The 15282-nt window shown below is 38.5% G+C and overlaps 1 protein-coding gene across 3 annotated transcripts in view; it reads left to right on the top strand.

Annotated features, from left to right (window-relative positions):
* The first annotated feature begins 2014 nt into the window (after nucleotides 1-2014).
* LOC105049025 (ADP-ribosylation factor GTPase-activating protein AGD3) overlaps nucleotides 2015-15282 on the top strand; it is a 62464-nt gene continuing 49196 nt past the window's right edge. For all 3 annotated transcript variants that reach the window (XM_073260914.1, XM_010928563.4, XM_010928562.4), the window contains exon 1: nucleotides 2015-2600. In XM_073260914.1, coding sequence (XP_073117015.1) covers nucleotides 2512-2600 — 89 coding nt within the window. In that variant the 5' untranslated portion in view covers nucleotides 2015-2511. The remainder of the gene's footprint in view (nucleotides 2601-15282) is intronic.

Genomic DNA, 15282 nt, shown 5'->3' with positions numbered 1-15282 from the left:
AATTAAAAAAAAAACCGTTCGCGGGCTACCGATAATGTCAAAGGTAACTCCGAGATGCTTGGTGCTACGGACAATAATGGAGTCACCAAGCTCACAGATGCAATTAATATTTGTACGGCCAATAGTATCTCTAAATGGCACTTAACATGACTTTCCACCTTGAGGTCCACTGTTCAGGGCCACTCGATCAACGTGCCACCAAGAGAAATTTTAGACGGTGGGATAAAGCTAAACGGAGGGACGATGCGGTCACATGGGAGGGCTACAAATTAAAGTGGTAAAATTAATAGATCCGTTGGGGTCCATTCATTGGATGGTCCAGATCCTCGATTTTGAATGAGACACCACTACAAGGCGGTGGGTCCCGCCGTACTAAAAGAGAGGGAAGCTCGAAAACCGAAAACAAAACAAAACCGGGATGGATTGAATGATTTCGTCCCGGTGTTTGGCCAACCGAACGGAAGCACCCAGCGTGGCACTCATGACGCAACCATGCTGCAGGACCCCGGATATTAGGGAGGAGTGTGATGGTGGGGGTCGTCAGGCAGGTGCGTTAGGAGGCGTGGGGTCCGGCGACGGTATCCTGTAAAAGGTGGGGGGCGCCCTTTCCTCACCCGGCCCATTCCGCCTTCCAAACTGTCAGGTCGGGCGGTGTGTCTTTTCGTAACTAAATATAAATTATTATAGTTTTCACAGCTTAATTGTTACGGAGGTCTGATCACCTTCGCTGGTACGCATACGGCATTCGCTCCTCTGTTTTTGCAATTTATTTGTAAGTATAAATATTAAAAAAAATATCTTATTTATTAAATTATCTATCATTAAAATAATAATAAAAAAATTTCTCATTGAAATATTTGAACTAGTGCATTCTAAGATGGATTTTCTACCTTAATAACAACACTAATTTACATTACTTTTAAATAACCACTATTTGAAGCAAATGATGTATACTGAAAAAAATATTATATTGTTGAATTTTTCTATTAAAATAATATATCAATATATGAATCACATATAAAAAAGCATAAAATATTTTATAATCATCCATTTAACCTATTGTCTTAATTTAATATTAAAATATTTTCACGTTGTATCGATGCTCCTCACTCTATTTTTGGTAATTTCTCTCTTTATTTTAGATTGAGATTGAAAAAAAATATTTATAAAAAATAAAAATAATTATAATTGTGTAAAGACTGACTGAAGGTAGGAGATTTGGTTGTTTGATTAAATTTAATTATTTTATAATAATAAAAATAATTAGTTAGAATGTAAAATTGAGAATCTATAATTACAATACATACTGTGTAATATTATTATTAAATTATTATAAAAAAAATATTACTATATAATCACGATAAAATTTTGAAATGTTTATTTAATATAAAAATAAAATTAAATATTTAGTTATCTACATATTTTGATCATTTATTTAACTGACAGGATCATGTCAAATATTTAATAAATTGAGAGCTCTCGAGCAGAGACTATCAAAGCTAAATTTTATTTATGATTTGTTAAAATAATAAATTAAAATTATTTTATTATTAGAGATATATGAACGGAACATTCACAGATAGGGTTGTTATGACAGTTTATTTTAATGGTAGAGCAGAAAAATCTTAAATAATCAATATTTTTTATTAAATTATATATTTTATATTTATCTCATATGATAATAAAAATATTTTTATAAAATAAAAAATAATATATATATATATATATATATATATATATATATATATTGAATAAGAAAAAAATGATATATCGAATGCGTCAGAATAGGCATACTCATGAAACTGAAAGCATTACGAGATCTCTACTCAGTTGATGTTAGAAAAATGAAAACAAGAAAAACAAAAAGCTGGCAGGGTGAGCCGTCCACCGAACGGTGACCGGCTTCCATCTCCACAAATAATTAGCAACTAAAAACGTCGGTCCAGACACCACGCTGTTTAAGACCTAAACTTTCCTCTGTATCCGGTCAATAAAAATAAATCCTTCAGAAAAAAAAAAAAAAAAAAAAACCATTCCCTTTTCCCCCTTTTCTCTCTCCTCCTTTTTCGCTTCCTCTCCCCCTCTCTCTCTCTCTCTCTGAGGTTTCTCCCAATTTAGTTCCTCGGATTCCCCAAATCTCTTCGATCAGAGCCGCTTCTCCTCCCTAATCCCCTCATTTCGTCTTGTTTTTTTCCTCCATTTTCCGTGATTTTTTCGAATTTATAGGGTTTCGGGAACTTGGAGCTGAAGAGCTCGCGTTCTGGAGATGGGGAGATCTAAATCGGAGGAAATACTGGTGGGATTCACCGGGCGAAGCTTCTCGTGATGATTGGGGTTGAGAAATTGGAGTGGATTTGGATCCGCGGCAGGTCTGTATCCGGAGGAGAGGGATTGATGCGGTGGGAGCTCGGTTTTTCTCGGTTCTGTGCTCCCTGTCGGTTGGATCTTTGATCGTCCGGGGGTGGATTGGAGGTCGTGTTGGGCGAGCTGGGGATTGGACCGTGGGCGTTGATGAGGATTTGGTGCGGGGCGGAAGAAAAGTTTGCGGCTTCACCATGTATTTCACCAAGCTCGATGATTCTCCCATGTTTCGGAAACAGGTGAGGTGCTCTGAACTGAGAATGGCTCAATATTTCCCTATTTTGGAGGCATTTAAATGCATGCATGTTTTTAAATATTTCTTTCCTTTTTTATCTCTCTCCCGATGTAGATGTTAAAAAAGGCCATTCCTTTGGTTTTCATATGTTATGAATTACTTTAAATGGATCATTTATTTATTTATTTATATTTTTTTGTGGAGCATAATCCATCAGTTTATGAGCATTTTAACTCGAAAGGCACACTCTTTGCAGTGGGTCGGTTTTTTGAACATGAAACTAAATGATTTACTCTTAGGTCATGTATATGAGTACCTAGAGAGCCGTTGAGAGGTCTTACATGATGCTAGTCCGCTGATTATAGGATAACACAAGGAGTTCCTTTGACTAGATACTACCGAGAGAAGTTAACTACCCATTTGGGAACATGAACAATGCGTTGCCATTATTCTTGCAATAAAATTGCATTCAGCAGCAATCTGCAACATCTCGGCCATGGGATTTTTTCTCAGTAGTATATGACGGACATATTGTTCCAGAAAGGTGGTATTTTGAAATCCAGCACATTCATGCATGCACACACGCATATTGGTCAAAGTGTAGTTTGTTTGTTTAATTAATTGTGAAGTTTTGCTGACATTATGAAGAGATAAGTATTCAAAATATCAAATCTTTGCATGATGCACTTAGAGAAGGAAGTTGCTTAGTGGCATAGCCAATTGTTGAAACATTTTTTTTTTTTGGCACAAATATCCTTTTCTGAAGACCCATAGTGGTGTCAGATTGTAGCTCCCATAGCAATGATATCTTTGGGCCTCTCCTTCCACATGCTCATCTGGTCTCCTTTTGAGAAGTCAAAAAGCTGAATCGAAATCCAAGTTTGATGGATCCATTTTTTTCATTTTAAATGAATGATGGTGGTGTTTAGGACTTCATACATAAACAGGCATAATGTGCCAATTTCTTCTCCATCAATGACCAATCTTTTGCAGAGAATATGCACCAAATATATTCTCATGTCACATGAGAATAGCATGATGTGCACCATTTTTTAAAAACAGTATTAGCTTCTAGATTTAGTCTGAAACTCAGATTTTAAGTGAACTTTGTTCTAGACAAAAATGCATCTGAATATCCTAACTAAGTTTGCTGTACTGGTCGATACCGTATTTTACCGGTACCAAACCAATACACTGTACTATACCATACCAACACTCAATATGCCAAATCTTATCATACGATACGGTGTACCAACACTATAATAGGACGGTACTGGTCGCAAACCTTGATCTTAACACTAGTAAAAAACACATAATAGAAAAGCATTAAACTTATGTGTGGGGTCAAAGAAGTGTTAAAATGAGAGACCAAGGAAATGTTGCTTGCAATCATGGGCCTCAACTTCATGTGAGAGTTTTTCTCGAGGGAAATAAGTGTTATATAGCTATTCACCTATAAGTACGAGCCAAATACTTGCTGGTGCTAAGGATATCAAAGCCCCAATAGGAGGGGTGACGGATTTGATGTTCCAACTTCTAAGTACGTCCAATACGTTTTTGTGATACACTAGTTATAATGCATGTGGCTGCTAAAGATTTTCAATATAAGGCAATGTTAATAAATTCTTAACATTTTTTTCATTGAAAAAATAAAATCTAGGATTAGAAATTAAAATATTAGTTATTATTTTTTGCAAAAATGGTTCTTGTGAGTGAAGGGTCATGTGTCGCAGAAGCAGCAGAACTAGTAAAGCTGAAGAGTTTTTAGAATTACAGCCTGGTAGGGTGGAGATAGAGATCAAGGATGTTGGGTAAGAAGATTGTCAAGGACTCCTAGAAATAATACATCTAGGATTAGGAAGATTATGCCAGTTTTAAAAAGTAGGGATACTAGTGGAAAAATATAATTAGGGGTATTCGAGGAATTGAAAAGTTGGGTGATATTGCTTCTTCTAGATAATCAATGTTATAATATCTTGTTCCTTGAACTCCCTTTTAAACTCATTGACACCAATGAACAAACTAGTTCTTGTGCAAACATTGGTTCTTTAAGTATCAAGTGTGATAACTATTATGGAGGATGGAGCTTCAATTTTGCATGGGTCTTCAAGTATTAGTCCTTTTTTACTCAAGATTATTGGGTGTCACTATGACTTTGGATGATGCACATGTCATAGACTTAATGGACTTAACTGATATGTACTTGAACTAATGTATGTCAAAGGTTGATTAAAGAAACAAAGGAGTTTGATATTGGATTTGGGCCAAAGTCATTTCTAAAAGCCTACCATAAGTTAGGGAATAATCCTATAGATCTAGTTGAATGAGGCTGTTGGCAATAAAATCTAGTCAAATTTGGAAGGACCCAATTATCAAGATGAGCTAGAGATTTCATCCAATCAAGTGGCATATTACAGGGGATATGGATATTAAAATGAGTTTCGAGATCTTATATGATCAAAAGGGATATTACAGGGAATATTGTTTTGCACCAAATCAAACTGTATCATGTTGTTGAGAATATTCCTTTTTTCCCTTATATGTAAGACTTGTTTACTGTTTCTGTAAGAAATGAATGTGGATATATTTGTGGGTAGGGTCCTACAACTACAGCTATAATACCTATTCCTATTGTACTCTATTGTACTTTAACATATGGAATAACACATCGCTATGATACCTATTCCTTTGATCTACAGTTTGCATTGGATATTCTTCATATGTCAGACCCTCTTAGAGTTGCAAGGATTCATATTTCACAACATGAATGGGGTTTGATTATGTGTACCAACAAGTGTAGGTGGCAGGGCAATTCTATAAGCTACTTCACCAATCCTTTGTGGTATTTCAAATGGCCCTATATATCTAGGGCTTAGCTTACCTTGAAACCCAAATATTACAATTCCTTTGGTATGGACACCTTCAAAATACATGGTCATCTGTGCCTTCTAACATCTGTATAACTTGTCAGGCCCTCATAGTCTACACTAGCAAGTGTAGATGGCGAGGCAATTCTATAAGCTACTTAACCAATCCTTTCTAGTATTTCAAATGGGCACACATGTCTTGGGCTTAACCTTATCTCGAGTCCCAAGTATTGCAATTCCTTTCGTAGGGAACACCATCAAAAAATGCACGGTCACCTATTTGGAATTCTAGTTCCCTCTTTTCTAATGTATGCATAACTTGTCTATCTACTTTGGGCTCCATGGAGTCATTTTCTGATCAATCGAATCTTCTCCACTATCTATTGCATTAGGTCAGGTCTTGATAATCTTTTCTCACCAACATTATCCCAACATAAAGGATCTTCATTTCCTTCCATATAATACTTCATAATGTACCATTTGTATACCGACCTGGTAGTTGTTATTATAGGTACTAAAGGTAAATATTTCTCCCTAGAATCTTTCATATTAATGACACAGGCTCTTAATACATCTTCTAATATCTGAATGATCCTTTACGATTGTCCATTTGTTTGAGGATGGAAAGCAGTACCAAAATTAAATTTAGTCCCAAAGGTTCTACGCAAACCTTTTCAAACTTGAGATATAAATCTAGTATCTCTATCTAATACAATATTCACAGGAAAACTATGCAGCCTCACAATTTATTTGATGCCAAGTTTAGCCAACCTTTCAAGAGGATGACCAGCTCTGTAAATCAAGAAATAAGCTGATTTTGTTAGGCTATCCACAATCACCCAAATTGTATCATTGCCAATAGGAATCTTAGGCAAACCTATCACAAAATTTATGGTATTGTGCTCCCATTTCTACTTAGGAATGGGTTGAGGCTGCAACTATCCTCCTAGCCTTTGATGCTCAGCTTTTACTTGCTGACACATTAAACATTGTGCAACAAATTGTGCAGTTTCTTTTTTCATATTATTCCACTAGAAGGTTTCCTTCAGATCCTTGTACATTTTTGATGCTATCGTGGTATGTAGCATAACTGGTATTGTAAGCCTCTTGTAGAATTTACTTGTTCAAATATGGAGTATTACGAACATATAATCTATTTCTGAATTTCAAAGATCCATCCTCATCAACTCGAAACTTTGGTTGTCTACCAAAATCTACTTTCTTCTAATTTTCTGTAACTCCAGATCACTATCCTGAGCAACTTTGATTCTTTTGATCAAATTAGATTGCACTTTGGGATTCGCCTATTGTGCCCCAAGCTCATGCATCTGTGCTTCAATCTCTAAATTTATTAGATTATCTAGAATATGCTTCTAAGCAGTGATCAATGCTGCCTAATTACCTGAAGATTTTTTACTTGAGGCATCATCCACTATATTAGCCTTTCTTGGATGGTAACTGATGGACAAGTCATGGTTCTTTAGTAATTCTAACCATTTTCTTTGCCTCATATTCAATTTTTTCTAGGTGAAGATGTATTTTAGGCTTTTATGATTAGTGAATATTTCACATTGTTCATGATACAAATAATGCATTCAGATTTTAATTGGAAATATTGCCACAACTAACTCCAAATTATATGTTGGGTAGTTTTGCTTGTAAGGTTTCAATTGCCCATAAGCATATGCCATAACCTTGTCTTGTTGCATCCCAAAACCATTATCACTATATATGGTAAAGCCTCGTCGATGCCCCACTATTGAAGTCCAACTTGTTGATGCAGATGATGAGTGGGATGGCAAGTATGAAGAGGATGACACTGATCAACTAGCATTGGTTGGTGAACCTATTTTTGGTGATGAACTAGGTGATGAACCCACCATTGAGCTTGAAGTAGATTGAGGCCAAAGTAGGGGTGCAAATGAGTCGAGCAGCTCACAAGCTGCTTGAACTTGACACGAGTCCAAGCTTGGCCCGACTTGAATATTATAGAGCTCGAGTCGAGCTTAGGTATCTCAAACAGTTTTTTGAGTTAAGTTCGAGTAGCAAAATACTCAGCTTGAAGGCTTGCGAGCCTATTTGAGTATTTATATGTTTAATAATATTATATTATATTTATAATATATATTATAAATTTAATATTTTAAATATAATATTATGTTATATTTTATTTTAACAATATTTTTTTAATTATGACAAAGGCTCAAATTCAAGCTCGAGTGTGGCTCTGTTGCTGTTTGAGTTGAGTGGAGTTGATCTCGAGTATTACTTTTATTTTTGATTGAGTTGAGTTTGTGCTTGGATATTAAGGCTTTATCGATCTTAGATCGAGTTTTGACCTCGAGAATTTTGAATCGAGTCAAGCTCAAAAGCCTTTAACTATGTGACTTGGCTCGGTTTGATTGCACCCCTAGCCCAAAGTCTTATGTTGTGGTGAATGATATATGCACCTAAAACCGAAGAAGCAAGTGTTGGTTTCGAGCTAACATTTTTCACACTTGCTATACCACTAGTGGATGTGTCTATAGTGTCATCATCGATATTGGGCCATGTAAAAATATTGTATCTCAAATGTCATGGACAAGTTCGATCTAAAGGTAGAGAAGCATCTTTGTCACACAAAATTGCCTGTTCAAAAAAGGCAATGAGGTCATCGCCTCCGAATGTTGCCTTCTTAATTTCTCAATTGGGCCAGCTATGTTGATAGCGTATGGTGTGACATAACACCAATGGATGCTTGCCATATATTATTGGGTTGTCTTTGGCAATATGACTGAGGGGTGATCATAATCGTAGATACAAAGGTATATTCATTGTCTAAAGATGGTGTAAAGATCATACTCTGACTCGTGAAGAAAGAACCTTCACCAAAGAAAAAGGGGGATTTGAGTCTCCTTTTATCAAAAGCATCCTCAGTGAAAGTAAGGGGTTTGGTTGCATCTGCATGGTCATTCGTGAAGAAGAGGCTAATGTAATTCCAATGCTCGATGACATGAAGCAACTTCTTGAGGAGCTTGATAATCTGCTGCCTAAAGAGTTCTTGTATGTTTGCCCTTATGCATGACATACGACATGTGATAGACCTTGTTTCTGTTGCTAACATGCCAAATTCCCTATATAATCACATGGCGCCAAGGGTGAACGGGGAGCTACGAAGGTAAGTCAATGAGCTTTTGTGGAAAGGTTTGATCCACAGGAGTTTAAGTCCTTGTGCTATGCTTGCCTTGCTTACTTCAAAGAAAGACTGGACCTGGAGAATGTGCGTGGATGGTTGTGCTATCAATAAGATCCGGTGAAGTATCAATTTTCCATCTCTCGATTGGATGATATGTTGGATCAGCTTGTAGAGCCCATATCTTCTTTAATATTTACCTTCTTTTGGGTTGACTAAATTTGTATTGCCCAAGTGAGGAATGGAAAATTGCGTTCAGAGTAGGATTGGCTTTACGAGGGCTCTTCATGCAGGTCGGTCTCTCTAATGTCCCGTGACATTCATGCAAATCATGAATCAGATGCTTGGAGCCTTGCACCAAGAGTAGCTGCATATGAATGCTAAGCGGTGCTTGTGGATGGCCCAAATTGATCTTTCTAGGATATGTTGTATCTGAAGATGGCATCCAAGCCGATGAGAAGGTTAGAGCCACCAAAGAATAGCCAACTCCTTGAAACATTCACAATGTCCGGGGCTTCCATGGACTTGCATCATTTTATTGGTGCTTCGTCAAGAATACCTCCACCATCGCCTCTATCTTTGAGTACAGGTTCATTTGAATGCAACATTAGAATAACTTCTATAAATTGAAGGAGGTAATGATACAAGCACACATCTTGACACTACTTGACATTGACAGAGTATTTGAGGTGGAGCGTGATGCATTTAAGGTCAACATTGGTGTAGTTCTCTCGTAAGAAGGTCGACTAGTGAACTATTTCATTGAAAAGCTAAATGGAAGTTGCCTCAATTACTCTACTTATGATGTAGGGTTTCATGCTATCATGCGGGCCTTGCAACATTGGAAACTGTACCTCCAACAACATGACTTTGTGCTCTACTTAAACCATGAGGCATTGTGCTTGCTTGGTGGCACAATATTTGCTTTAATAGTTGACATGGACGATGGGCTGCATTTCTTCAGCAATTCAACTTGGTGATCAATCACAAGTCCAGCATGATGAATTAATTAGCGGATGCCAAGGTACGTCATTTCGATATTGGGCCCCATATTGGTGTCATCCCATTACAGTGTTGGTATATAGTTCGGTATGATATGAGAGCATATCATGTATCGGTACGGTACGAAATATTGTATTAGCATGATCCGGTATGCCCCGTACCAGGCGGGTACAAGGCGGTATAGCAAACATTGGTGGATGTAATCAGCGATGCAACACATTCTAATCAATGAACTCGATGGAGGTGGTGGGCTTTGACCTATTAAAAGACATATACAAGGAAGATTAGATTTTGGAGCTATTTGGTCTTCCTTTGAGCATGGAGGCACTCTTAACTTCTCTCTTATCAATGGTTTTCTCTTCTTTTGAACTCGACTTTGCATCCCAAATGTTCCTTGAGAGAGAAGATCATCCAAGAACCATAATCTGGAGGGTTGGGAGGTCATTTTGGATAGGATAAAACCATGGCCCTAGTAGAAGAAAAGTAATATTGGTCTTTGTGATGTGATTTGGTTCGTGATGGAATGCTGAATCTACTAGACTGCTAGAGGTCATATGCAGAGCACAGGTCTTGGTACTCCTTTGCCTAACCGTGCAGCCGCATGAATCAAAGTGGGCATGTCCTTTATTCTTGGCTTGTCTACAACACCATTTGGATTTGATTCCATGTACGTAGTGTTCAATATGTTTAATAGGATGCTCACTGCATCCCTTGTTGGAAGATGATGGATGCTTCACATGTGGCGAATCTGTACCTTAGGAGTTGCTTCGATTGCATGGAGTTTCCATGATCATCACTTTTGATGATATCAAATTTATGAGCCACTTCAGGAGGATATTGAGGTCAAAGTTGGCAACATGGCAATTTAGTGGTGCCTACCATTCATGGTTGGATAGCCAAATCACGGGGGTCAAAAGAAGCCTTGGGAATTTACTTAGATGCCCTGTGCGAGACAAGCTACAACTTTTGGAGTTGGTTTTTTCTTAAGCCAAGTTCGCCTATGATAGCTTGCAAAACCATTCCACTAGCCGAAGTTTGTTCGAGATCGTGTATGGGAGGACTTAAATAGCATGCCCGATTTGGTGCCACTACCAAACGCCTAGCTGGTTCGCTGTGATGTAGAAGACTTGGTGGATCATATCAACAACATCCATGACCAAGTCCAAAAGTAGCTAGAGGAGTCTGACACCAAATATAAAGGAGTTGGTGATGCACATTGCTGGCAATAATTTTACAAAGGGGGTGACCTCGCGTTGATCTACTTTTGGAAGGAGAGATTTCCTCCTAGAACCTCCAATAAGCTAAAAACAATGGAACATTGCTCCTTGCGAAATTCTATGAAAGGCCAACAACAATGCCTTTCATGTGGAACTTCTTGAGGGATATGGTTATCTTTCCTAGTTTTAGTGTTGCAGATCTTTTTGACTTCTACCGAGATGAGGATGATGAGCTCGCTCCAACTCGACTGCCAGAAACTACACCAAAAGATTGGATTTAGTAGCTATTCAAGAAATGGTCCATCACTGCTCGAACCACATCCTGATGTGCCCAGACCTAAATAACTATCTTGTGTAGGTAAGAATAAAGATTGGAGCATAAGAAAAAGAGAAAAAAAAAGAAACTTTTGAAATCTGATTGATAAGAAAATCGCCACAATCAGATCACAAAGGGGTAGAACGCCACACTCAAGAAAAAAAGAATGTGAGTGATAAGTTCTAGGGTTTATAACTCGCCACTAACACACAGGGGTTAGATAAGAGAAATCAGCAACACTCATTTTCATTCATTGAAATCTGAATTGAATACATAGGTCGCTTCCCTTTATATAGATAAGAGAGGGAACATAAGACATTCAGTAAATGGAAGAAAATAACAGAATTTGACTATCATAGAAATGATGATGGCTATATCTTACTACAAAGAAAATAATAGTGGCCGTATCTTGCTACTATGGAAATGATGGTGGCTGGAGATCATGATGAATTAGGAAGAACAAAATAACTTTGGCTGCATCTTGCTACTATGGAAATGATGGTGGCTGGAGATCATGGTGAATTAGGAAGAATAAAACAACCTTGATTGCGTCTTGCTATTATGGAAATGATGGTGGCTGGAGATCATGGTGAATTAGGAAGAACAAAATAAGCTTCTAAACTCGGCTCTTTTTCCAAGCAATAATTTTTTCAAATTTCTGTCAAATCTGATTCGCACCATATCATGCTTCTACGCACGTGAGCAAAATCATCAATTTGGCTCTTGGATCCATATATGGCATGTGATCATCTCTTTCTTCATGATGGTGCACATCATTTCTCCCTTGTTGAGTAGGATTTGCCCTCAAATCCAAGTCTTCCTCATCATCCAAACTATCCTCCAAGTAAGGAGAAAGATCTCGAACATTGAATGTAGCGGACACATTGTAGTCATCAGGCAATTCAATCTTGTAAGCATTGTCATTCACTTTCTCAACAACTCGGAATGGACCATCAGCACGCGGCATGAGCTTACATGAGCTTAGATTTTCTTTGGTTTGGAAATCGTTCTTTGCAAAGATGTATCCAAACAAGATCACCTGGAGCCAAGCGAACTTGTTTTCTTCCTCTGTTGGCTGCCTTCTCATAAGCCGCATTCTTCCTCTCAATCTGCTCCTTGATGCTCTTATGCATGGACTTAACCAACTCAGCTTTCTTCTTCCCATCCATACAAACTCTTTCGCTGATTGGAAGTGGTGCCAAATCAAGTGGGGTGATAGGATTAAACCCATAAACCACTTCAAAAGGAGAATGCTTAGTAGTGCTATGAATACTACGATTGTAAGCAAACTCAACATAAGCCAAACACTCATCCCAATTCTTCATATTCTTGTTAACAACAGTGCGAAGCAAAGAAGAGAGGGTACGATTTACCACTTCGGTCTGACCATCGGTTTGCGGGTGACAAGTCGTGCTGAAGAGCAATCTAGTACCAAGCTTCTTCCACAAGGTCTTCCAAAAGTAACTCAAGAACTTGACATCTCGATCAGACACAATGCTCTTTGGTACACCATGCAGACGTACTATCTCTTTGAAAAATAATTCTGCAACATGTGAAGCATCATCGGTTCTGTGGCATGGCACGAAATGAGATATTTTTGAGAATCGATCCACAACCACCAAAATCGAATCCTTCCCCCTTTGTGTTTTTGGCAGCCCAAGCACAAAATCCATACTCAAATCTACCCATGGTTGATCTGGTACAGGTAGCGGCATATACAACCCTTGTGAAGTCTCTTTGCTCTTCGCCTTTTTACAGGTAACGCACCTCTCAATGACGTGATGCACATCACGAATCATAGCTGGCCAATAAAAGTGCTCTTTCACCATCTCTAATATTTTCTTCTCTCCAAAATGACCCGCCAATCCGCCACCATGAGCTTCTCTCACCAAAAGCTCTCGAATAGAACTGTTAGGAATGCACAGCCGACCTGACTTAAACAAGTATCCGTCATGCCTGTAATAGCCATTTACAGCTCCTTTCTCGCACTCTTCATAAATATTTGCAAATTTTGGATCGTCCTTGTATCGATCTATAATCAACTCAAATCCCATTAGTTTAGCATTAAGCAATGAAATCAAAGCATACCTCCTGGAAAGTGCATCAGCCACGATATTGACATTTCCTTTTTTGTATTTGATCACATAAGGAAAGGTTTCCAAGAATTCCATCCACTTGGCATGTCTACGATTCAGCTTGCTTTGTCCTTTCAAGTGCTTCAAAGACTCATGATCAGTATGGATGACGAACTCCTTTGGCAATAAATAATGTTGCCAAGTCTCCAAAGTCCGAATCAGAGCGTAGAACTCCTTGTCATAGACAGAGTAGCTCAAGCTTGCACCATTCAACTTCTCACTGAAATATGCTATGGGACGCCCTTCTTGCATCAGAACAGCTCCAACGCCCACACCGGAGGCATCACATTCTACCTCAAAAGTCTTGAAAAAGTCGGGTAGAGCTAGAATGGGTGCTGAACTCAACTTCTCCTTGATCAACTCGAAGCTCCTTTGGGCTGCTTCAGTCCATTTGAATTCTCTTCCTTTCTTGATGCATTCAGTGATAGGAGCAAGAATAGTGCTGAAGTTCCTCACAAACCTCCGATAAAAGGATGCTAGACCATGAAAACTCCTCACTTCAGATACATTAGTAGGAACAGGCCACTCCTTGATCGCTTTCACCTTTTTCTCATCAACTTTCACTCCATATTGTGACACAACATAGCCAAGAAAGACTATGCGATCCTGACAAAAATGACACTTTTTGAGGTTGCCATATAACTTCTCTTGTCGCAGAACCTCAAAAACACCCCTGAGGTGTTCCATATGCTCTTCCTGATTTCTGTTAAAAATTAGAATATCATCAAAATATACAACTACAAAATCATCAATAAACTTACGCAGCACATGATTCATCAATCTTATGAATGTGCTAGGTGCGTTGGACAAGCCAAATGGCATGACCGTCCACTCATACAATCCGAACTTGGTCTTGAATGCGGTCTTCCATTCATCACCTTCCTTCATGCGAATCTGATGGTATCCGCTCCTAAGGTCTATTTTTGAGAAGACCTTAGCTCCATGCAACTCATCAAGCATATCATCCAGTCGCGGGATTGGATAGCGATATTTTATTGTGATTTTGTTTATCGCCCTACTATCCACGCACATCCGCATAGATCCATCCTTCTTTGGTACCAACAGAGCTGGTACTGAACATGGGCTCATAGACTCCCTCACATAACCCTTCTCCAAAAGATCTGCAACTTGCCGCTGCAACTCCTTGGCCTCCTCGGGATTGCATCTATAGGCTGGTCTATTTGGTAGGGCAAACCCTGGAATGAGATCAATCTGATGTTCGATCCCTCTGATTGGTGGCAATCCTTTTGGTAATTCTTCCGGGAACACATCTATAAATTCCTCCAAGATCTCCTTCATTTGCGGTAGAAGGGAGACTTCTTCACTTGGAACCTGCTTAGCTACAAGAACAAAAATAATTTCATGGTTAGTCAAAACTCGCTTTACTTCCCCCTTGTTGGCAAATAGATTCTCTTTCTTGTCCTTTTCAATCACAAGCTAATCTTTCTGGACCTGTTGCGGGCTAAGTGGTGCCAACATTATGTTCTTCCCATTCTTGGCAAATGAATAGGTATTTTTGAAGCCGTCATGAATAGCCCTCCGATCGTATTGCCAAGGCCTTCCCAAAAGAAGATGGCTGGCTTTCATAGGAACCACATCACAAACAACCTCATCTTTGTAGGACTTGCCAATAGAGAAAGGTACTACAACCTGCTTTGTAATATTCACATCACCATCGTCAGTAAGCCATTGCAATCTATAGGGACGGGGATGCTTCATAGTCATCAAATTAAGTTTTTCTACCAAAATAGTAGAAGCCACATTGGTACAGCTACCTCCATCAATGATAACACCACATACCTTATCATGGATGGTGCACCTGGTATGGAAGATATTTTCGCGCTGCTCATCATCCACTTTGGCTTGTAGGTTCAAGTTGCGACGAATAACCAACAGCTCTCTTTCATCTGCAAACTCCACATAATCTTCTTTTACCTCTTCCAAAATAGCCTCATCTTCACTTTCAATTTCTTCTTG

This window comes from Elaeis guineensis, chromosome 7, assembly GCF_000442705.2.
Source record: "Elaeis guineensis isolate ETL-2024a chromosome 7, EG11, whole genome shotgun sequence".
In the NCBI taxonomy this organism is placed as follows: domain Eukaryota; kingdom Viridiplantae; phylum Streptophyta; class Magnoliopsida; order Arecales; family Arecaceae; genus Elaeis; species Elaeis guineensis.
The sequence above is the reverse complement of the archived record's forward strand: the minus strand, read 5'-3'. Positions and strand labels throughout refer to the sequence as shown.